Source organism: Cynocephalus volans, chromosome 3 (assembly GCF_027409185.1).
Source record: "Cynocephalus volans isolate mCynVol1 chromosome 3, mCynVol1.pri, whole genome shotgun sequence".
Taxonomy (NCBI): domain Eukaryota; kingdom Metazoa; phylum Chordata; class Mammalia; order Dermoptera; family Cynocephalidae; genus Cynocephalus; species Cynocephalus volans.
Window position 1 is genome coordinate 56,645,814 of NC_084462.1, and position 22,200 is coordinate 56,668,013.

The 22,200-nt window shown below is 52.3% G+C and overlaps 1 protein-coding gene across 1 annotated transcript in view; it reads left to right on the plus strand.

Annotated features, from left to right (window-relative positions):
• The first annotated feature begins 441 nt into the window (after positions 1 to 441).
• SEMA4B (semaphorin 4B) overlaps positions 442 to 22,200 on the plus strand; it is a 37,927-nt gene continuing 16,168 nt past the window's right edge. The window contains exons 1-2 of the mRNA XM_063090304.1: positions 442 to 521; positions 10,835 to 11,106. Of these exons, the coding sequence (XP_062946374.1) occupies positions 10,974 to 11,106 (133 nt within the window). The 5' untranslated portion in view covers positions 442 to 521; positions 10,835 to 10,973. The remainder of the gene's footprint in view (positions 522 to 10,834; positions 11,107 to 22,200) is intronic.

Below are 22,200 nucleotides of genomic sequence, written 5' to 3' on the forward strand. Positions count from 1 at the left end.
CCGGGTAGGCGGTAGAGGATCTAGGATTTCAACTCTGGCCAGCCCAGACTCCGGCTAGTGAGACCGCTCCCTGCGGCCCCGGTCCAGCGAGGCCGAGACTCCCAAGGTCAGGAAGGGCGCAGCCCCACGGACCCCGCGGCCTAGATCTGGGCCGCAGATCTATAGTGAGGGGGGTGGTTAGGCCCAGACGGGGGGCAGCATCGAGGCCAGAGTTGCCATAAACGCCCAGAGGCGGGTGGTAGCGGTGGGGGGACTGCGGGCAGCGGGGGCGCCCCGGAGGGCGCATCCGGACACTTCCCGTAAACACGGGCGGGGCGGGGCGGGGCGGGGCTTGGCCGCGGCCCAGCATTTCCGGGGACGCGCGCAGGACCCAGGGTAGACGTGGGACGCTGCGGATCCCCGGGGACGGCGTCGGGCCGGCCTGGCAGCGGGGACGAGCCTGTGGGCGCTGCTGGAGGAGGGGCCGTGCCGCAGGGCAGAGGTGGCCCCGCCGTGGGTGCGCAGGTCGTGACTCACTCCAGGTAGGCGCGGGGCTGGGCGGGGTGGGAGGAGCGGCCAGGGGGTGGCGGAGGAGGCCCAGGCCGCTGAGCAGCCGCCGCCGCCCCCACCCGCCCCTCCCGGCCGGCCCCTCTCCCGAGAGGGCGCCACCTGCACGCTCTGATGGGCACCGGCGCCTGCCACTGGGGGAAACTGTTGCCATGGCAGCGCAGGAGGCTGGGCCCACGTTCCCATGGCCACCGGGGGCCTCTGCACCGGATCCTTTTACCAGTGTCTCACAACACTCCTCCACCACTCCTTACTCCCAAACCAGGAATGCTGGCCCGGGAGGGAAGTCATTTGGAATTCAGATAAGGCCTGGACCCCTCCTCACAATGGTCGTGGGTATGACCTCTGAGTTAGGCCCCTTTTCATGGCTTCTTTCTTCTCTCTAAGCAACAAGGTGGATATAGGGGCTAGGAGGGGAAGGAAGTTGGGGTCCTGGGAATGAGGTTTCTATTGTGGTCTCTCCATAGCCGTTCTGATCTAACAGAAAGGCTGAGGAGCCCTGGGGCACCTAGAGAAGGTCGTTAAACCTTTGCTCACGTTTTCTCATCTGTAATGTGAGTATGCTATTTGAGTTAAGAATCACAGGATTCTTGCAAGGGTCAAGTGCCATAAGGACTTGGGAAGCATACAATGAAAAAAAAAGTATTTTTTCCATAGATGCTTTAGAACTAGAAGAGATTTAGAAGTCACCTTGCCCCACCCACTCATTTTCATAGGGGAAACTGGACCCAGAGAGATTAAATTACTTCCCAAGATGACACAGTGAGTGTGTTGGTGGGAAGGTCAGCATTTGAACTCAGTCTCCTAACTCCCAGGCAGTGGCTATTTCTTTTGGTGATTATTCTTTCTTTCTTTTTTTTTTTTTTTTTTTTTTGTCTTTTTCGTGACCGGCACTGTGCACCGGCCATTCCTATATAGGATCCGAACCCGCGGTGGGAGCGTCGCGGCGCTCCCAGCGCTGCACTCTCCGGAGTGCGCCACGGGCTCGGCCCTGGTGATTATTCTTTCTGAAGCTCAGGAAAATCTGGGATATGTCTCCTTGTACCGGGAGCTCAAGCTGCTGGTTACAGGTGATCTAAGGATGGGGACATTGGCACCAGGTGAATTAAAGATGGGGAATGGAGGTTCTTGCCTTGGGGAGAGCTGAGAGAGCCTGTCTCCCTCGTGCAAGGGTCTTGGCCTTGGGACTCTTGCTTTAATGTTGTATCTGATAGTATTGCCCAAAATAAATCCCCAGGAGCCAAGCATTAAGCCACTCTCCAAAATACCGTCGTCTCTTCTGAAGCCAACAAAGCTGCTGAGACTGGAGCTGTATAAGCAAGAAAACCCTTTGGCTGCCCTAAAGCAGGGAAGTGTGGTGCCTTTTCCTTTGAAACGGATAAGAGGAAAGTGAGAAAAAAGATCCAGGGAGGAACACTTGAATGAATCATTTGGAAATGATTTGAGATAGGCAGCTAGAGCAGAAAACTCATTTATTCATTTAGTCAACATTTACTGGGTAGCTGCTATTTCCAAGCTCTGCCCTGGGGCTGGAGATTAAAAACCTGCATTAGGCAGGCCTGGCCGCTGCACTCAGGGAGCTTGCAAAAGAGATGGGAAGAGAGAGATAGGATGTGTAAAGGAGTATTTCACTATAGCATAATGAGTGCCTTAATGGAAATCTGAGCAGAGTACAGAGGGAACCCAGAGGAGCAACTCCGGAAAGCAGTTGAAAACAGCAGGGTTCTACCTTGCGCAGCCTGGGGGCACTCCTGGAGTTCTGCCAGGTTGACCCTGGCCACTACCTTTGTTGGAGGCAAAGGAATGAGTGAGTGAAAGTGTCTAAAGAAATGTGGCTGAGGATGGTTATACTCCAGAAAGAAGAGTTTAAGGGATCCTGATAAAATCTAAGCTCTGTGAAGGCAGCAGCCATGTCAATTTCCTTCAACTTCCCCAATTCTTAGAAGACAGCACGTGCACAAGAAACATTGTTGAATGAATGAAGGAAGGGAGGGAAGGTGAGAGGGAGAGAAAGAATGAGGGAGGAGGAAGAAGAGGAAAGAGGGAGTGAGGGAAGGAAGGAAAAAGAAGGTGGGGGGGTTGAACATACGGAGAAGGGAGGGAGGGCAGGGAGGGGAAGGAAGGAAGGAAGGACAGCAGCTAAACGAATTACCAGAAGAGGAGGATGACTGTAACTTGAGACAAAACCTGCTTGAAATTCTGGCTATAGGTAGAGGGTCCATGTGGGTTCTGGACTCAGCAGATCTGGGTTCTGGTCCTACTCCTGACTTAGTACTTGTGTAACCTGAACAAGTGCCTGAACCTCTCTGTGCTCCAGTTTCTCATCTATGAAGTAGGGATATAATAACGTCTGTCTCACTCTGTTGTGAGAATTAAATAAATGGCTGAATGTAAAAACCTCAGCACAGTGCCTCACTTATAGTAAGTGCTCAATAAATATTAGCCATATAAATGTCAACTTTTGGGGCTGGCTGGATAGCTCAGTTGGTTAGAGTGCAGTGTTGTAACACCGCAGTCAGGGGTTCAGATCCCCATTCTGGCCAGACACCAAAAAAAAAAAAAAATAGTGTCAACTTTGATTTAGGTTGAAAGAGGTTTGCCATATATTTCATGTCAAGGGTATATATATATATAACTATTCCAAAGTGAGGTATAATTTCTTTTTACCTGATAAAAGCTAATTTTGAAAGTTCCTTGTGTCTGCAAGACTAATGCATTTTAAGTTTTCTCCACCTTTTTGGGGGCAGCTGGTAGCAAGGATCTTCTTGAAATCAGATTAAACCTCTGATTCCCTCTCTCCAGAAATGGTATATCATTCTTGGAGTTCACAGCTCCCTAAAGCCCACACTTGGGGTTAAGGGGCTCCTTCTCTGCTCCACTGCTCACAGGCTGTAGTGAAAGGACTAAGGCATTCATAGAACAGGCAGCTGGGAGGAGCAAGTTGCGTCCGCTCTCTTCCAAGGGGTTTGTGGAAACCACAAGGTGGGAGAACTGGAGATAAGCCATGTGGCTGGGTGGGTCAGACCCCTAGAGCCCTCTCCTCTGCTAGGGCCAAGTCACCCATTCAGAACCTTGTGAGCTCTGGAGCTCCTGGCAGGGTGTCCAACAGGTTTCTGTGACTGTTGTCTCTTGATGCCATTGCTTTCGGGTGGCAAGTGGGCACACCACCACAGGAGGTACATTCCTCTGAACCTCTACCCTGGCAAACCAGGGTGATAGTACAGTCTTTGTAGTCATACGAGCTCAATGGTGACCCACCTGTCCATCCCCACTGCCCTCATGGGCACACATGTCCCCACCCACTCTCTGGGCTCAGCATCAGGACCAAGAGCAAGGCTCTGTCTAGGAGCAAGAGTGGTAGCCACCAGCTGACTTGAGGCAAGTAGGAAACTCCAGGGTCAGAGAGCCCCTCCTACTTGGCAGGGAACAGGCTGAGCGGAGAGCCTTGGGTCTCTGGGAGGGAAGGCTGTTTCCCTGAGGTGGAGGGAGGGTCCTGGCCTGGGTCTTCTTTCCTTTCATAAGGCAATGGCCAGAGGTCTGAGGCTCTGGGTGGGAATTAAGGGGAAAGAACTCAATGGCAAATGGAGAAATAGATTCCTGACTGCTTGGCATCTTAGGAATTGGGTCTCATAAGCCAAACTGGAGGCTGAGACTCTCCCTCCTAGACCCTGACCCTTCTTGCTCCCCATCCTAACCTGGCCTAGAACACCTGCCTCCCACCTGTGAGTGGCTGCAGTGGTTTGAGAGCAGGAAAGAGAGTCGCTGAGTATCACTGTGCCCCTTCTGCGTGATGGGTGCCCCACATCAGCCAGGCCAGTTACTCAGGCTCCCTAGTCCCCTCCAGGCCTGAAGGCACAGGCAGACAGTGCCTCCTGAACTCATGATGGGGAGGGCAGGGGAGTGACAGTGGCAACTTCATGTCCTACCCTGTCAGGGCAGGGACAGGTTAAGCCCTGCTGGTTGCACCACAGCCCTGTAGGGCAGGGGGATCCCCTCCCAGGGTGTGGCCAGCTCAGGTCCTAACAGGCCCCAGTGGGGGTGGTGCTGGGTGGCGGACTCCTCGCCACAGCAGGCACACCTGGGGCTTAGACTGGGTGGGCCGGTTCCTTCTCCCTGTGAGAGTTGCAGCTTCAGCAGAAGGCAACAGTTCCAGCCTCAGCAGGAGGCAGCTGAACCTGCAGGGAGAGCCCAGAAGGGGGTCCTCAGGGATGGGCATAAGATGGGTAAAAGTTGTCGTGGCGTGGGGCAGCTTTCAGATAGGGGAGGGAAACTGATAATGTTAACAACATGGAGAGTTCGCTACATGCCTGTGTTGCCAATTGCTTTATATGTCCTAGCTCATCATTTCTCCTAACCACCCCATAACATGGTGTTAGTATTCCCACCTCAGATGAGGAAACTGACGTTCAGAGAGATTGTGTGGTTTCCTTAAGGTCCACAGAATCACAGATGGTGCCAAATTTTTCTGATATAAGACCCTGTGTGCTCACCCACTGGATTCTACCACCTACAAGAGCAAGAAACAAGGGACCAGTGGAAGAGAATATGGTTTGGGGAACAGAGATGAGGCCATTTATTTACATTTATTGCCAGATCCTAGTTAAAAGCTGCCCATGAAGTTTGAAGGCAGCATTAGTGCTGCCCCTGGGTGGATGCCCTCTGCTGCAGAGGGTACTGCCCCAAGGAAGCACCCAGCCCCCAGGACTTGGCAGCCATTGGCTGATTTAAAAGCACACGCAGGGTGTGCCAGCTCGTGTCGCTTCCTCATCAAACTGTACTGCTGCTGCAGCTGAGCTGCTGCCCAGCCTCTGGGGAGGAGATACCAGCAGCGTGCCCTGCCAGGGCAGTGTGGGGAGCTGCAGCTGCAGGTTGGATTAGAGGAGGGCTCCTGGCTACAAGGGGATGGTGGCAGGGGGCCAAGGCCTGCGGAGCTGGGCTGCAGCCAGTGCATGTCTGCAAGGCCTTGCTGGGCAGCCTGCCAGTCAGCACCCGGGAACATGGAGGAGGAGCTCAAGTGCTACCCCAGGAGAGGGTGGATGGGACCTTTGGGTTCAAGCTCCACTGGGCTTGGCAGGAGGCCCCTCCCCCATTGCCTGCAAACAAAGCAATGACTCCCAGAGTAGAATTGTGGGAGCTGGAAAGCCAGATTCCCCTGGGTGGGAATTAGAGTGGGCAAGCCTAGCTAGGGGCCACCTGCAGGGGCCATCCCTGCCCAAGGACATGGTCTGCCTGCATCTGGGCAGGGGCTGTACCTGTGGATGATCAATGAGTATTGATCGCTTGAGAGGCTGAAGGTGGCCTGGATGCTAGCACTTGCCCTGTGCCTGTGTTCCCTGCCTCTTCCCTTTGTGCTGAGCATGGTAGAGAGGTAGCAGGCTCGTGTTCATTTGCTTTATATTTTTAGCCATGCTTCTCTTTATTTTCTCTTTCTCTTGTAGCTTTTCTTATTTTCTCTTCTTTCTCTTTGCTTCTCCTATAGTTCCTCTCATTTTTTTATTCTTTCACTTGATCCTATAGGTGTGGTTTTTATCCCTTTTGGCCTCTTTTTCTTTTTTTCCATGATAACAGGTATAAGGTATAAATTTACATACAGTAAAACGCAGAGATCTTAAGATGTACAGCTCAATACATTTTGACATTTGTATACACTTGGAAAACCAACATCCAGATCAAGAAATAGAATATTCCCATCATCCCTAAAGATTCCTCGTCTGCCTGCAAGGCATGTGCCCACTAGCCTGACATCTCTTGCCACAGAGGAATTTTGTTTGGCCTCTTCATAATGTGTTCCTATGCATATTTTACCTCTCATTTTGGGGCTTGTGTCCTTCTTGTGTGTATATGTGTGGGTCAGGAGAGAGAGAGAACCTCAGAGAGAGCAGGGAGAAGGGGCAGAATGAGAGGAAGAGCAAGGGCGTGTGAGTGGATGGAGAAAGGGGGCCAGACTTGATGATGACTTCTTCTTGCTGGCAGGGGGTAAAGAGGAAACCTTGCTTTTCTTGTCTCTCTTCTTGTATTCCTTTTCCAAGCTGCCCCCTGAGCTCTTTATAAACACTGACATTCTGGCCCAGAAAGACATGCCTACATCCAATAGTGGCAGAGGGGAACAGGAGACAAATCATTGGCTGGGGAACCACACTTTTTTTTTTTTTGGTGGCTGGCTGGTATGAGGATCTGAATGGGGAACAACTCTTTAGCCCACAAAAAGTCAGCTCACATGAGATCTTTCTCTGTTGGTCATTGTTCTGTATTTTCCATTCTGGGGTGAACAAATTGGCATGCTAAATGAAGGCAGTTGAGTCCGCAAAGACGGGTGCCATGCTGGGGTCACGGATTGGAAGGCTCTTCTCCAGGCCAACACTTGGGACCCTCATTTTGTTAGCCCTGAGGGTTCCTCTTGGAGTGCCAAGCTACGCAGTGGGGGTTGGGAAGAGCTGTCACGCCTTCAAGGGACTTGCTGCCCAGTTGGCATAAGACATACTGGAAGCATTTGAGCACCGTGAGCAGGATATAATTATCCACCAAGCAAGGCTGCATCGGCTCCTGCCTCCTCTCCTATGGGATGAGCACAGCATCAGACAGTCCATGTGTTGCCAGCCTCACTGCTATTTAAGAGGCTACCTGATGCAGAGATTCAGGCACTCCACAAATTCTAGTTGAACATGTGGCCACACATTAGGTTCTGTTCTGCGGTAAGCAGAAGACAGAAAAAGGAAATTCTGTAGCTACTACTTTGATTTCAACAATATTTTTTGCAGTTTTTTCTATAATATTCTTATGGATTATATGGAGAAATGTGGGCTGAACACAACAACTAGTTACTCAACCTACAAAGGATATTGATCAGTTTTAACCCTGAGGGAGGTCTCTAGTGGCATGCCGGTGGGTTCTGATTTTGGCTCTATCTCACCCACTCTTTTGCCCCAAATGAAGAACTGAAAGATTGGTACAAAAACACCCATAACTCTTTACTTTATTTACCAATTGTTAAAATTTTGCCACAGTCACGTGTCTTTTTAGTCTCTTAACCTAAAATAGCCCCCCTGTCTTTTTTTGCCTTTCACCATATTGATTTTTTTTTTTTTTTTTTTTTTTTGGCAGCTGGCTGGCACAGGGATCCGAACCCATTACTTTGGTGTTATAAGGCTACACTCTAACCTACTGAGCTAACTGGCCAGCTCCAGATTGACTTTTTCGAAGAGTCCTGGCTAGTTGTCTTGTAGAATGTTCCTCATGCTAGAGGTGTCTGATTATGTCCTCATTGCTAAATCTGGGTTAAACACTTTAGGAAATGCTACAAGGATTGGTGATGTTGTGTACCTCTTATTCCATCATATAAGGAGGTAAATTATTTCAGCTAGTCCCATTGCTTATGATGCTACTTTTGACCACTTGGTTAAGAACGTGGTCACCAGATCTCTCCCTGAGAGGTACATTTTCCCTTTAGTAATTAGTAAGTCATTCATGGGACAGACTTTGAGACCTTGTTTTAATATATAGTTTTCTAACAATCTTCCATCCAGTGGTTTCACATCCATTGATGATCCTTGCTTGAATCTAGATTTTCTAATTTTATAATTTCTTCTACATTTATCAGCCAGCATTTTTCTGTAAAGAAGAGTGTCTTTTCCACCCCTTCTCTCTCTTTCTCTCTGAGTTTTGCTGTGGACTAATGGATTGTTTTTTGATTTGATGCATTAGAATCCATTACTTAATTATGCCTTTTGATGCTCAAATTGGTCATCAAATTGGTTCCTATGTCCTCTTGACATGACCCCATTAGTCTTTGATCACTTCTTTGCTTTGTGGCCAAACAAAATGTCCCAGGATTACCTTGTATTTTCCCTTTCATCCCCCCGGTGTGCATCAGTGAGGGGAGAGTGGTGGCAGTGGTGGTGGCGGCAGCAGCAGCAGTAGCAGTAGCAGTGGTGGTGAGGGATGACACAGGGCCTTGCAGACCGTTGTAAGAAAGGTCTTTGGCTTTTGATCTCAGTGAGACAAGGAACCACGGAAGGGTTCTGAGCAGAGGAGACCCATGTCCTGACTTTTCATTTTTGAAGACTGGCTGCTGTGTTGAGAATAGATTTTAGGGGAGCAAGAGAGGAAGCAGAGAGACCAGTTAGGAGGTCCTTGCAGTAACCAGGAGCAAGAGAGTGGTGCTTGGGACCCAGGGAGATGGTATGTGGTCAGATTATGGATTTGCTTGTGGATTGGATGTGAGGAGTAAGAGAAAAGAGAAGAGTTAAGGTTTTTAGCCTGAGCAGCCTAAGATGGAATTGCCATTAAATGAGATAGGGATGGCTGTAGATGGAGCACATTTTGGAGAAGAAGCGGGGAGAGATTGGGAACTTGGTTTGGGGTATGTTAGGTTTATGTCAGACAGACAAGTACAAAAGTTGAGACCATTTAGAGTTCAGGATAGAGGTGTGGGGTGCAGATAGAAACTTGGGCATCATTGGCTATCGATGGATTAATCCCATTAATAGAGGCAAAGCATCCAAGACCTGGGCAATGGTAGAACTACAGGAGCTTGGTACTGCCCACATCCCATATGGAATTCTGTGCTCAGTGCTAGAAGCCCCTGTAAAATGGGTGCTGCTATGTCCATAGAAGGGTGTCAGGGTGGTGGAGGTACAGAAATCCTGGAGTGTGAGGAAGCTGGGCTGCAAGAGAGGAAACCTGGGACCATGTGGGTGCTGTGCCCACCCTCTGACAGCCCCTGGGGGTGGAGCAAAAGGAGGTGGCTTTGAGGAGGCTGATTGCAGCGAATTCCTGGAGAAACAGTCTTCACTGCCATGGAAATGACTAGCAGACGACTGACTCTAACTACAGGAGGAATTGCATTTTACTGTAATCCTATGCACACGTAGGAAAAGTTGAAACAGGTTTTCCAAAGCTTACTTATCCTTTCTGAGATCATTGCACTTTGATATTTTTCTTCTTTTTTTAAAAATGCTGATGGGGATCTACTAAACTGATTTCAGGGCCGGCCCATGGCTGACTCGGGAGAGTGTGGTGCTGATAACACCAAGGCCATGGGTTCGGATTCTATATAGGGATGGCCGGTTGGCTCACTGGCTGAGCGTGGTGCTGACAACACCAAGCCAAGTGTTGAGATCCCCTTACCGGTCATCTTTAAAAAGATAATAATAAATAAATAAATAAATAAATTGATTTCAGAACCCACTAAAGGGTCCAGTCTGCAATTAGAATCCCCTGGTCTCGGGCCGACCCCCGTGGCGCACTCGGGAGAATGCAGCGCTGGGAGCGCAGCAGTGCTCCCGCCGCGGGTTCGGATCCTATATAAGCCGGTGCCCTCACTGGCTGAGCACGGTGCGGCCAGTCACAAAAAGACAAAAAAAATAAAAAATAAAAAAAAAGAATCCCCTGAGCTCCACCTGTGGAGATGTTGGGAGCCAGGAGTATTGGGGGCTGGGTGCCTCGGGGATTCCAGTCCAGCCTTAGGGCACAGTTTTCCTTGCCTGGCCACATGCGGTTGTGGAGGTCGCACCTGCTTGGCAGTACATTAAATCCTATTATCCCACTTAAGCTAATCTTGCCTTCATGAGGGCTTCGCGTGTTCGGCTCAGCGTGGGCAGAATTCTAAGCATGGACGACCCCGCAGGGTACTTAGACTAAGTGCTGAGCCTGTAGAGAACGCCCAGCCATGACCCGCGGTGGATTGACCTGTGGAGATATTAGACTCCAAGCAACCAGCCCCGCGTCAGCACTAGCCCGACAGAGTTCATTTGGTCAGATAAGTGTGTGCCAGGAGCAGGGGGGGAGGGGACACACAAAGGTAGGAGACCAAGCCCGACCTTCCCGAGGAGCATAGTGGAGGGAGGCACGCGTGTTCCCAAACCATCGCGCTACAGAGGGTCCAACAGGCGACGTAAGGGGCCTCGGCGGCGGTGGGAGGGCCTGAGAGGTGGGTGCGGGCAAGGGGGGCCTCTGCTTTTGTCCGCGTACCCGCGCTCCAGTGGCCTCGGCGGCTATTGATCCCCGGGCGTGGCCCTCTCCCGGCGTCCCGAGCTGGGTGCACCCAGCTGGCGCCCCTCGTGCTTCCAGCAGCCGGGAAGGGGGAAGGGGCGGGTCGGGCAAGGAGCGCAGCAGGGAGAGGCAGGACTAGCCGCCCGACTTCCTCCTCGGGCCACTCCCTCCGGCGCTGGAGGGCGAGCTGGGTCCAAGCCGAGGCGGTGGGACGCAGGCTGGGCGGGAGGACCGCGGTGCCGGGGCCGGAGGGCCTGCGTTCGCGGCAGCCCACGTGACCCCGTTGCCCACCCCTCAGGTCCGGAGGCGGAGGCCCGCGGAGCCACTCGGTGGGACCGGACTGTGGGGCGGGGCCGTCGTCCGCGAGTCAAGTTGAGCCACCTGAGCAGGAGCCGGAGGACGCCGTCGGCGCCGCTGTCCGAGTTGGGCGCTCCGCGATGGGTCGGGGTAGCCGGCCGGCCGGCCCGCTGGGCGCGCTGCCGCCCCGGTCGCCACTGTTGCTCCTGCTGGTGCTGCTGCTGCCGCCGCCCCCGGCACGGGCGCTCAGCCCCCGGATCAGCCTGCCGCTGGGTGAGTGCTGGAGCCACCCCGCGAGGGGCGAGCTGGGGAGGTGCCTCGTGCGGAGGTGGCCGTGACAAAGGAGGGAGAGGGGGCCTGTTGGAGGCGTGGGGTCCATTAGGACACCTATTTTCAAAGCGCTGCGGGGAGGGAGGGAGAGAGGAGGGGAGCTGTGGGGCCTCGGGCCCCTTTCTTGCGTTTTTTTCCGGGGGATCGAGGGGGTCTCTCGCTCAGTCCCCTTGGGAGGGTACACTTTCGGCGGTGGAGGGGGCCCTCTGTGCTGGCCACCCGCCGGTCCGCCTGCCCATCTGCTTGTCTTTGATGCTGACCAGAGCCGGCCGCGGTGCCGCCGCGGGGTGGAGGGGGGCCCGTGCTCGCAGTCCTTATAGGTTCTGGTATTGCCAGCAAGTCGAAGCAATGCCGCGAGCCGCTGGGGGGGCGGGCGCCGGATCCTCCCTCCCCGCACCCCCATCCCTGGCTGGCCGACGCAGCCCCCAGCCTCGACGTGGAGGGACCCTCAGACCCTGGAAGCGACCAGACCGGGATGCGGGCACCTCTGGGCGCCGACATTCCCAAGTCCTGGAAGCGACCCCTCCTTAGAGTGCCCTGGGAGTACCATCTTTGTTGGCCGGGTTCTTTTCTTGGTGCTCACATCTGCTTCTGTGGCCACCTTCCTTTTCAGCCCTCCTCTCTTTCCTCTCCTTATTCCCTTTCATTTGGTTGCTTCACCAACTTTGCCTGGGGCCCTCAGGCTTTGGAATCAGAGGGACCTGGATTCCAAGCCCATTTCTACTACTGGTCAAGTAAGTACCTTTTGTTCCCTGCACCCCAGTTTCCCAGTCTTCAAAATGGACACAGTCATAGGTACCTTGCAAGGCTATCTTAGGGATTTAATGAAACTATGTGTATTATTTGAGCATAAAATATGTGTCCAACAGATGTTGTTTTTCCAAGCCCTTTAACTTGCTGGTTGCCACATTGTATGAATTAGAATAAGGCCTGTATAAATTAGACTGAAACTGTACCAGACTTCCTTCTCTTTATAGCATCCCCATCCCAAAAGCATCCTATTTACAAAAGGAAAGAGTAGAATCAGCATTTAAATTAAGGCAGGGCCTTAGTAGCCAAGTAACTCTATCTGAACCTCTATCTGAAACATTGTAGATGGGCAGGATTCAAATCCTGCCTTAGCCACTTAATAGCCATGTGACCTTGAGCAAGCTATTTAACTTCTGGGCCTTGATTCCCTCATCTGTAAATAGAGATAATAATAGCACCTACCTCAAGATTGTGAGGATTATTAAATCAGTGCATGTTTGAAAAGTCCTTAGGACAGGGCTTGGTACAGAAACCACTCAATAAATGTTAGCTCTCATTCTTGTTATGCATTAAGCTCCAACTTCATTCCTGCACATCCAGCACAGAGCCAGGTGATTCTGCCTGGCATGGGGGCAGTGCTGGGCTGTTAGTTGGACTGCAGCCCCTTGGGTGTTCCAGCTTGTGAAGTGATGATGAACAGGTGTGTCTGGACCCAGGCCTTCTGCCTTGCTTTTTCTGTTAGGCCCTCTCAGCTTTGGGAGAAGGCAAGGTGAGATGGGAACAGATGCTCCGATGGGCTCCACTTACAGTCCTGGGAAAGCTGGGCTAGCTCACAGGGCCATGTCAATCGCAGTAGGTCTTGTATCCAGCTCTGGAACTGGATGGGGCCACTCCCAGGATGACTAGAATGCAGAATTGGGGAGCTTTGAGGGGGAATGAGAAGCTCTGCTTCCCAAGAGCAGCTAGAACATTTGGTTTTATTCCTTGCAGCTCCAGGACCTGGACAATTTTCACAAATTTGTGACCATTCGCAGGCCAGAGTACAGGCTTCTGTCATGCACCAGCCAGCAGCCCCAGCCCAATTCACTCAGGTTCATCTGTCAGGGCTGCCGCAGGTGGGCATGCATTTTTCACACTACACAGGTGCCAGCTGAGGGGTTAAGAGGGCCTGAAATGCAGTCCACTCTCTGTTCTCCAAGCTGGGAATCCTAAAGAAAAAGAACCCTTCTGCTGTGTTCTTGGGGCTGGGTCTGCCCAGAGGAGACCGTTTTTTCCAGTCCCACCAAAGCCCTAGAAGTAGTTTAGCAGTGCCTGGGTCACCTGAACTCATGTGCACATAGCCACTGTTGACCACGCTGCCACTACTCCCCCAAGTGCTCCCTTCTTGGGCTTCCTCCTGGTCCTTGACATCCGCCTCCTCACCCCCATCTACATGCAGGTCCTTGGGCTGGCTGGGAGTCCCAGAGGGGAATGCCTTGGTGACTGAACAGGCTCACCCTCTGCGCGTGGCCTGAGATGGTTTACTGCCTCATCCCTGGGGGCTTGTTAGATGTTCCTGGCAGCCTGCCCATCCTGGGCAGGTCCATGGTGACTATAGGACGCTGGGTCCCTCCCTTAACTTGCCTCTTAGAGAGAGAGGCATGAAACTGGAGACCCCTTTCCTGCCATTCGCTCATCAAGCCCCTTTCCCACCAAAGAGCCCCAAGGACCTGGATGCGTAGGGTCAGTGGGGTATGTCCGTGGTTTAAAACAAAATCCTGGGGACTGGCTGGTTAGCTCAGTTGGTTAGAGTGCAGTGTTCATAACACCGAGGTCAAGGGTTTGGATTCCCAAACCAGCGTGCTACCCGCCCCCCCACCTCCAAAAAAAGAAAAATCCCTTGAAGTAATGTCCTGTTTAATTTGCATCTGGGGTTCTTCACGGAGCCCTCATTACTGTTGATAAGCTGCACATTCCTGGGACCCTCAGGATGGGGACCCCACAGTGGTCTCATCCAGTGGCCAGTAGGGGGAGGAGGACTGGGGGACAGTCACTGGCAGCTCCAAGATATCTGGAAGTCTCTGTGAAAGGAATGCTTCAAAGAAGTGTGTGGAATTTGGGTTCTTTTGCATTGGAAACTGCCCTGTGGCATTCCAGGATGAGGGTCTCAGTCAGGAGCAGGAGTGATGCTGAGTGGGGACAGTGGCCCTGGGTATGGGAGCTGTGGAGCCCAGTGCCTCCCAGCCTGGCCATGTGGGAAGAAACAAAACAAACCTGCTCCCATGGCTCACCACAGTCTTACTGGGTTCCCTTATTTGGTCAATTAAAGGGAGTTATTAATTTCCCCCTGCCCCAGAAGCGCCTGGCTGGAAAGCTCTGGACACAGTGTTTCTGAACCAGATTGTAAATAAATCTGTAGGCCTGCAAACTGCAGTCAACAAAACCCAATTGAGCCAAGAGAATGGGGCATTTGACACAAATCAGCTGCTTGTCCTCTGACCCCAGAGCAGGCTCCCAGGGTCAAGATTGCCCTGAGAAGCCCTGATGCTGGCCGCTTGTTTGAGTCTTCTCCCCACTGGTTTCTGGCCTCCCTCTGTGATGTGGCCTCAGTCCGACATGAGCCTTTCTTCAGTTCTGTCCTGTGGGCTGGCAGCTTTGTGGCTCTTCAGAGCTGAGCAGAAAGAGTTCTAACTGTGGATGCTAAGAGCCCAGCTTTGGAAACTAGCTTGCCACCCTAACTAAATGCACAATCTGGGGCAAGCTCCCAGCCTTCTGCAAGCCTGTTTTCACATTGGCAAGATAGGAATAATAGCAGGACCCATCTCAGGGTTCTGAGAGGATTACATGAAATAATGTATGTAAAGTGTTTGGCATGATGCCTGGCACGTGCTACATCCCCAGTAAAAGGTAGCTTCTGCTCTGCTAGAAGTTCCTTGCCGGCCTTGTTCGGGAAGGTTAGTTGCATCAGTTTGGGATATACTGCCTGAGCACTGGCTGTATGCTGGCCCTCTGCTAGGTGCCAGGCCAGGGCTGCCCCATGCACAGGGAATAGAGTAGTGCAGACCTGCCCTTCGCCTGCCCCCACGGAGAAGACAAAGCAAGCCCCCTGAGGGCTGATTGGAGGTCATTCCCAGTGGTGCTGCTTAATGTAAGCCGTTTTTCAAGGGCTCCTGGTTCAGCCCTTGGAAAATCGTCCTTTGCCCCAAGATCTTCCTCTGCTTGGGGCTGGACTGCACTCCTCCCTCCCTGTCCTTTGCTGATTCTCCTCTGCCCTCTGCATAACCTACATTTAGCTGATGTTGAAATGCCTGTGTGCCATCCCAGGAAAGCTGTAAGCTTACACAACTTTTGGGGCACATCTGAATATACCAGCCTGTGCATCCTCCAGGCAAGGGCAACAGAGGATGGCACAGGGCCTGAAGAAAAGGTTGGACTTGGGTCATATCATCAATCACTCCTTCCTTTACCCCTTCTTAGGGCCTATGCCCTCACCCCACCCCATGGATGCTCAGGCTGTCACAGGGCTCCAGAGGTCGCTGCTGTGGCCATCCCTGAGGGTCAGGAGGAAGAGGAGCAACAAAACCTGAGACTCCTGTGATCCAGGCCTGCCTGTCCTCCCTCACATTAGCTTTTTGGGGTGTCTGCTCCCCTGGACTGTGTTCTCCAGCTGCTTTTCCCCAGCTGGCCTTCCCTGTCCCTTCTCTTTGCATTCCGACCTCCCTGTCCTGGGAGTACTCCTGTGTCCAGGGTAGAGAATGGCTTACCCAGAGGTAGCCATCTTGGAATAGATACCTGAGGTCCCCTAAGGGCCCCACTCCATCTCTTGCCATTCCCCAGGCCAAAAGCTTTTCCTCTGCTCCTACCCCTGTGGGGTCTCCCTGGTCATTCCTTAGCCATCACTCTTATGTGACCATCTCTGCCACAGGGTAGGAACCAGCCCTTTACCCCTTAGGTGGCACAGCTGGTGTTCCAGCATTCAGTGCCCGGAAGGTAGAAGGTAAGGTAACAGGTATAGAGCTACTGTGGGTACCAGGCTTTTAGTTGTCTTATCTTACAGATAGGGTAGCTGAGGGTCACAGAGGTGAAGTGTTTTGCCCAAGTCATAGAGTTCTGCCTCCCCAGCCTGTGATCTGACCTGTTCTGTGTTCTGCACTCTTGGGTCCATCTGGAAGCCCATCCCATAGCCTAGCAGGCTTCAGAGGAGGGAGGGGTCTGCAGCAAGGAGATTTCAGTAGGGTGGTAGGTAGGAGACAGAAGCCCTTGTTTTACCATACTCCTAAAGAGGGGTCAAATTAACCAACTCGCTTCCTCTTTTTGGGGCTCTTCTTGCTTCTCCTCCAGGAGAGGTGCGAGAAGAAGAAGAGGGCAGAAAATGCCCATGGTGGAGCACCTACTATGTACTGGGCACTACTCTTGGATATGGAGGTGGATTGTTTTATCTCATACAGATGAGGAAACTGAAGCTCAGAGAAGCCAACTCATGTTTTCAGGTTCACACAGCTAGAAAGTTTGGGACCAAGGTTTGGGTCACAGATCTGACTCAGGAACCACATTCTTTTTATTAGAACAGCTGCCTCCTGCTTCACCTGTGAATTGTACAAAAGCAGCAGAATGACCCAGCTTAGCCCTTGAATAATTGATAGGTTATATATTTTCATCTGGTAAAGAAATCTGTTGAGGTTATTCCCTGGACAGAGCAAGGGATCCAGCGGAGGCCCCGGTGGCATGGCCATAGCAGACTTGCCAGGAATGTGGTGCACAGGAGCCTGGGAGCAAATGTCTCAGACAGAGATTTGCACAGTGGGGGGCAGTGGGCCAGGGCCAGCCTGGAGATGTATTTTGTTTGGTGTCCAAGTGTTTTAGAACATTTTTATTTTTATTTTATTTATTTATTTTTTTTTAAAGATGACCAGTAAGGGCCGGCCCGTGGCTCACTCGGGAGAGTGCGGTGCTGATAACACCAAGGCCACGGGTTTGGATCCCATATAGGGATGGCCAGTTGCTCACTGGGTGAGCGTGGTGCTGACAACACCAAGTCAAGGGTTAAGATCCCCTTACCGGTCATCTTTTAAAATAAATAAATAAATAAAAATAAAGATGACCAGTAAAGGGATCTTAACCCTTGACTTGGTGTTGTCAGCACCATGCTCACCCATTGAGTTAACCGGCCATCCCTATATGGGATCCAAACTCGTGGCCTTAGAGTTATCAGCACCGTACTCTCCCGAGTGAGCCACGGGCCAGCCCCTTTAGAACATTTTTAATTAGTCACTGATATTTAAAACTTAGGAAATTTTATGTAAAAATTCAGGTTTCCACTTTTCTGAATATCTGGCAAGGCTGGGCCTTATTCCACATAGCAGCAAGTATCTGGGACTAAGCAGCAGCCACTTCTTCAGAAGGGGCTCCTGCCTCCAGGTGGCTGAACCCTTCTTTCCGTGCAGGCGTGGGCTTCTGAGGTGGCTGGGGTCTGGGCATTTACCCAGGGAAAGCATGTTGACCATCTTGCATGTGCAGAAGGTCTAGAGCAAAGGTGGGGAGAAAGGAAGGCAATAGCAGGAGTGGGGGGACATGGTTAGGGCCACCCTGATTGTTGGTGACCCCTGATCTCCTGATCTGTGCAGAGCCAGCACTTCCACATACTATGTTTTTTTAGTCTTCCCAGCAGTGCTGCAAGGCCTCCCTCAGAGAGGGCAGGTGGCTTGCCCAGGGCTGTTCAGTGATAAGGTCAGGATTCACGCACAGGTCTTGTGACTCCCCAGTGCTCTTTCCACTCTCTGAGGCTTGTTTCCCGTCTCCCTGCAGCACTTTCAGATGTCACACTTCTATCTGTGAACCTGGTATTCAAAGACTGAGCATTCAGTGGTCTGGGGAAGGCAGAGTGGAGGCAGTGCTTCTCACACACACTCTTGTGAGCATGAAGCTTCAGGACCTCCATACTGCCCCCTTTGAATCTGGGGCCTCTTCATGGACCAGAGCACCCTGAATTGGGGGATTCTGTTATTCATTCTTTCAATCAACAAGTGTGTATGGAACAACTCCTTGGAACTCACCTGACCAGGTGATCCAAATATGGGAGTGTATTAGTCCGTTTTTGTTGCTTACAACAAAATACATGGAACTAGGTAATTTATAAAGAAAATGAAAGTTATTGCTTACATTTTCTGAGGCTAAGAAGTCCAAAGTCCATCTGGTGGTGGTGACAGTTACCCAGGGGTCTCACATTGCAAGATGGTGGAAGCAGAGAGAGACTCTCCTCTCTCTTTTTTCAAAGCCCTCAGAACCACACCCCTGACCACCATTTTTAATCAATTCACTTCTGCATGGTCCTACAATCCAGTCACTTCTTCAAGGCTCCCCCTTTAATTAACATAATAGGATTTCCCACCCTCTTAACAGTCACAGTGGGGGCTGTTCCTAATTTATAAAACTTGGGGAACACAACTCAAGCTTCAGGGAGTTTTGGGGGCACATAATTCAGTCCACAACAGGGAGATATGAATAAGGCATGGTCTTGATCCTCATGGCGCTCCCAGCTTGGTGGAAGAGACAGGGACAGAAAGCCCATCATCATCATCATCATCCTTGTCACCAGTGCACTGCGAGAGGCATGAAAAGAAAATGATGGACACACAGAGAAGGGCCCTTGCCCAGCTGGAGATTCAGGAAGTCCTCCTGGAGCAGGTAAAACCGATCTGAATCTTAGAGGATGAGTATGAGTTAGTTAAAAGGAAAGCCTTTCCAGGCAGAAGAGACTTGCCTGAGCAAAGACTACAAATGAGAAGTGGGCTCTGAGTTGTAGTTCTGTGTCACTCAGATGAAATGGGAGTGAGTGTGTGGTAAGGACTGGTGAGTTAGGAGCTTGGATAATGGGTCTCCATTGAAAGTTTTATATGGGACAGTGATGGTTCCCAGAGAGCCCTCTGGCTGCAGCACTACAGCTGGTCTTAAGGGACAGGCCCTTTGGGAGGCCACTGCAGTGGCTTGGGAGAGAGGGTGGTAGCCTGGCTGAGGACTCTGGTAGTGGGGATGGTGAGTGAAATGGATTTGTAAGATATTGAGGAGGGAAAATTGGCAGGATGTGATTATAGATTGGATGTCCATGGGAGAAGGAGGAGGAAAATATGGCACCCAGGAGAGTGGTGCCACACAGGGACACAAGATCCCAAGCCAAGGAGTGAGAGGGGAAGGTGGCAGTAGTAGGGGCTGTCCACAAAGGTCTCCTGCACAGTTGGGTCTGGTGTGTTGGAGGAAGAGCTACACTTGAATGAAGACACTTGGTCACTAGCATCTGCATCATTGAAGTGGGCATGAATGTGTGACCCAGGGGTTTGCACAGAATAAGAAGAGCAGGGCCAGGAGCAGATCCCAGAGAAGCAGACCGTTCGAGAGCCAAGCCCCGAGAGGCTGGATGGGGGTTAGTAGCAGACTCAAGCCAGGCTGCCCAGGTTCAAATCCCAATGCACCATTCTTCCTTCCTGGGTAACTCTCACCTGAAAAATGGAGATGATAGATCCTACCTCGCAGCAACCTTGAGAGGCTGATATGACTTATCCATTTAAAGGGCTTAGTAAGTGCTAAAGTAGCTCTTTGAGGGATGGAGGCCCAGAAGGAGTGTGAGGGAGACACGAGGTGGTCCTTGAGACTGTTGGCACATAGACACCTAGAAGACAGGGGCCTTCAACAAGGCGGCGTGGTCAGCATCTGGGATCACAGCCGTGAGGTGATCCCTGGGCCTTGTCAAGGAGTGAGTGAGAGGTGAGGAGTGGACATGGCACGGTGCGGCTCTGCTCTTCAGGAGTTTGTCTAAGTGGGGAAGGGAGGCGCAAAAAATTTGGGGTGAATATTGAAGGGAAAAACTGCCTTCCGAGAGGTAGAGTTGATGGCATAGGATTTGGTCTCTGAGGAGATTGGGGCAGGAAGTTGAGGTTGTTGATGTCTGGCCCCAATTTCCTCAGAAAAAGTGGGGATGTCTGTGAGGGGAGAAAGGGGATCCTAGGGCAAAGGCCTCAGGAGAGAGGGGTTGTTAGGGAACAGGCAGCCCCTGAGCAGAGGGACGAAGAGCTGCCTGTGGTCCAAGTGGGCCCCGTGGACTGGGCAGTGGACGTCAGGCTCCCCGGGTGATGGCCGCAGTGTGTGCAGCGTGGCGACACCAGCTAGGGCCGCCTGGGGATTCTGGCAGGAGCTCTTGGCCTGCTCGCTTGAGGCGTAGCAGCAGTCAGCTGAGCTTTCTGGGGTATGCCCACCCAAGGCACACAAATGCTTCCAGCCTGGGTTCCCTTGCCCTTCTTGGTTCTTTCTTGGTCACTTCAGTCCACGGGGAGGACTTTGGGCACACAGTACCCCCTCCTACCTAGAGTGACCCTTTTGTGGTTGGGTCTCTGCCCTGGCACTGGCCTGATGATGGTGGAGTTTGTCCCATTCCTCCACTCTCCTCCAGCCTGGGGCAAGGTGGCTGCCCTGACCCAGCACTGGGCGGCATGCAGGGAAGGAAGTGCATCCAGTTTGAGAGCTGTGCCCTAGTTTGCTGCTGACTGCTGTCCAGTCAGCGCTTCTGCTGTGGAGGTGGTGCTCCTGCGGTACAAGTGGGTCCAAGGTTCTGGTGACTTGGCATGACATCCCAGGGGAGGAAGTGCTCCAACAGAGCCTTTCAGGAGGCTGTCCAGGAACTTGTCCTGGCCCAGGCCCCTTTCTGGGGGCAGGAGGAGCAGCTGGCGGCCCTCTCCCCACTGAAGGCCCCTTCCCTGCTCCAGCTCCACAGGGAAGCTGGTGTTTTCTGGCCTAATCCTGCTGGGGCCTGTGGAGGGCATGATGTTAGGGCCAGGTCAGCGTCTATCTGCTCCGTGGAGAGAAAGGTGGGGTGGGGCTCTGAGTCACGGCACTGCCACAGCTCACTGGCTGGCCTCGGGTGGGGACTGCCCGGGGTGGGGATGGTGCTGAGCCCTATTCCTGTCTCACCCCAGAGAGCTCCAAGCTTCCGGCTGAGTCACAGAAGGGGAGAAACTCTAGATGGGGCTGGGGGCTGAGTTGTTCCCACATCACTTCCTGCCGAGAGCCCCACACCCTTGAGGTGGGGAGTGGCACCCTGCAGGTGGCTCTGACATGCCCAACCCAACATGCCCCCTCTGAGGAGGCTTTGTCCTGGGTCAGCCCCAGACCAGCCCCCATTCTGCCTTCTTGGAGGGTGGACTGCATAGTGGGGAGCACTGGCCCTGGAGAAGCTGCCAGCTTAGGCCTGCCCAGGGTAGATGGAGAGGTTTCATTCCGACTGGGAAAACCGGCCGCAGCTTCAAGCAGGCCCAGCTTTCTTGGTACTGGACTAACCCACTGGGTAGATGGATTTGGAGGATGTCTGAACAGCACAGGGGCCCAGGAGACTGGGCGAGACACTCTCTCTGGCACTGGAGCCACAACAGAGAACAACATAAAGCCTAAGATGGACCCTGAGGTGTACCAGCCCTCACAGGGAGCAAAATGCAGAGGCAAGCCCCTCCAAGTCACCTCTGCACAAAGGGCACCCAGGAGTGCACACACAAGCATGGACAAGCCCTGCGGGATGGTGCGCACAGACATATACACACACACACGGGCAAGCTCAGGCAGCGCCCCACACACACGTCTGTGCAGTCACTCTGTCGCTCTAGAGGTGACCCCAGGTACCTGGGCACTTGGGCAGGAACACCTCTCAGAATACCACTGAGCACAGACGAACTCACCTACACAGCGCATGCCTGTAGCACACACATCCTGGTTTCTAAGTTGATGCTCTCTGCTCTGGCCATATGACTCTCATGTGACCAGGTGTAGGCCTAGGTAGAATTGCCCAGGCTGAGCTCTTTAACCTCTCAGATGAGGGAGGCCTAGCTCACCCAAGCAGCCCTGCCCCTCTGGCAGCTCTCACTGGGCTGGATTTTCCTGCAGGGCTTTTGGATTTTGTTTTTGAGCCACTCATTGAGTGTTGATCCTGTGCCAGACACCATGCCAGCCCTGGGATAACGTGTGCAAAGTTGTTTTGGGTAAAGCTCTCAGTAAATGAGGGTTATTATGTATATTATTATTTATATACGTAATCTGTTTTCTTCTCATAACAACCCTATGAGGCAAAGTGCTGTTATTGTCCCCATTTTACAGATAAGGAAAGTGAGGCGTTAAGAGTTTAATTGGCTTGTCCTGGTGGCACACAGCTAGCTAAATGGCAGAGGCTCAATTTGAACCCAGGTCTCTGACTCCAGTCTGCACTTTTGACCTCTGTCTTGTTGATCCTGCCCATTGGGAAGCCAGCCCCACTTGAACCAGCCCTGGTGAGGT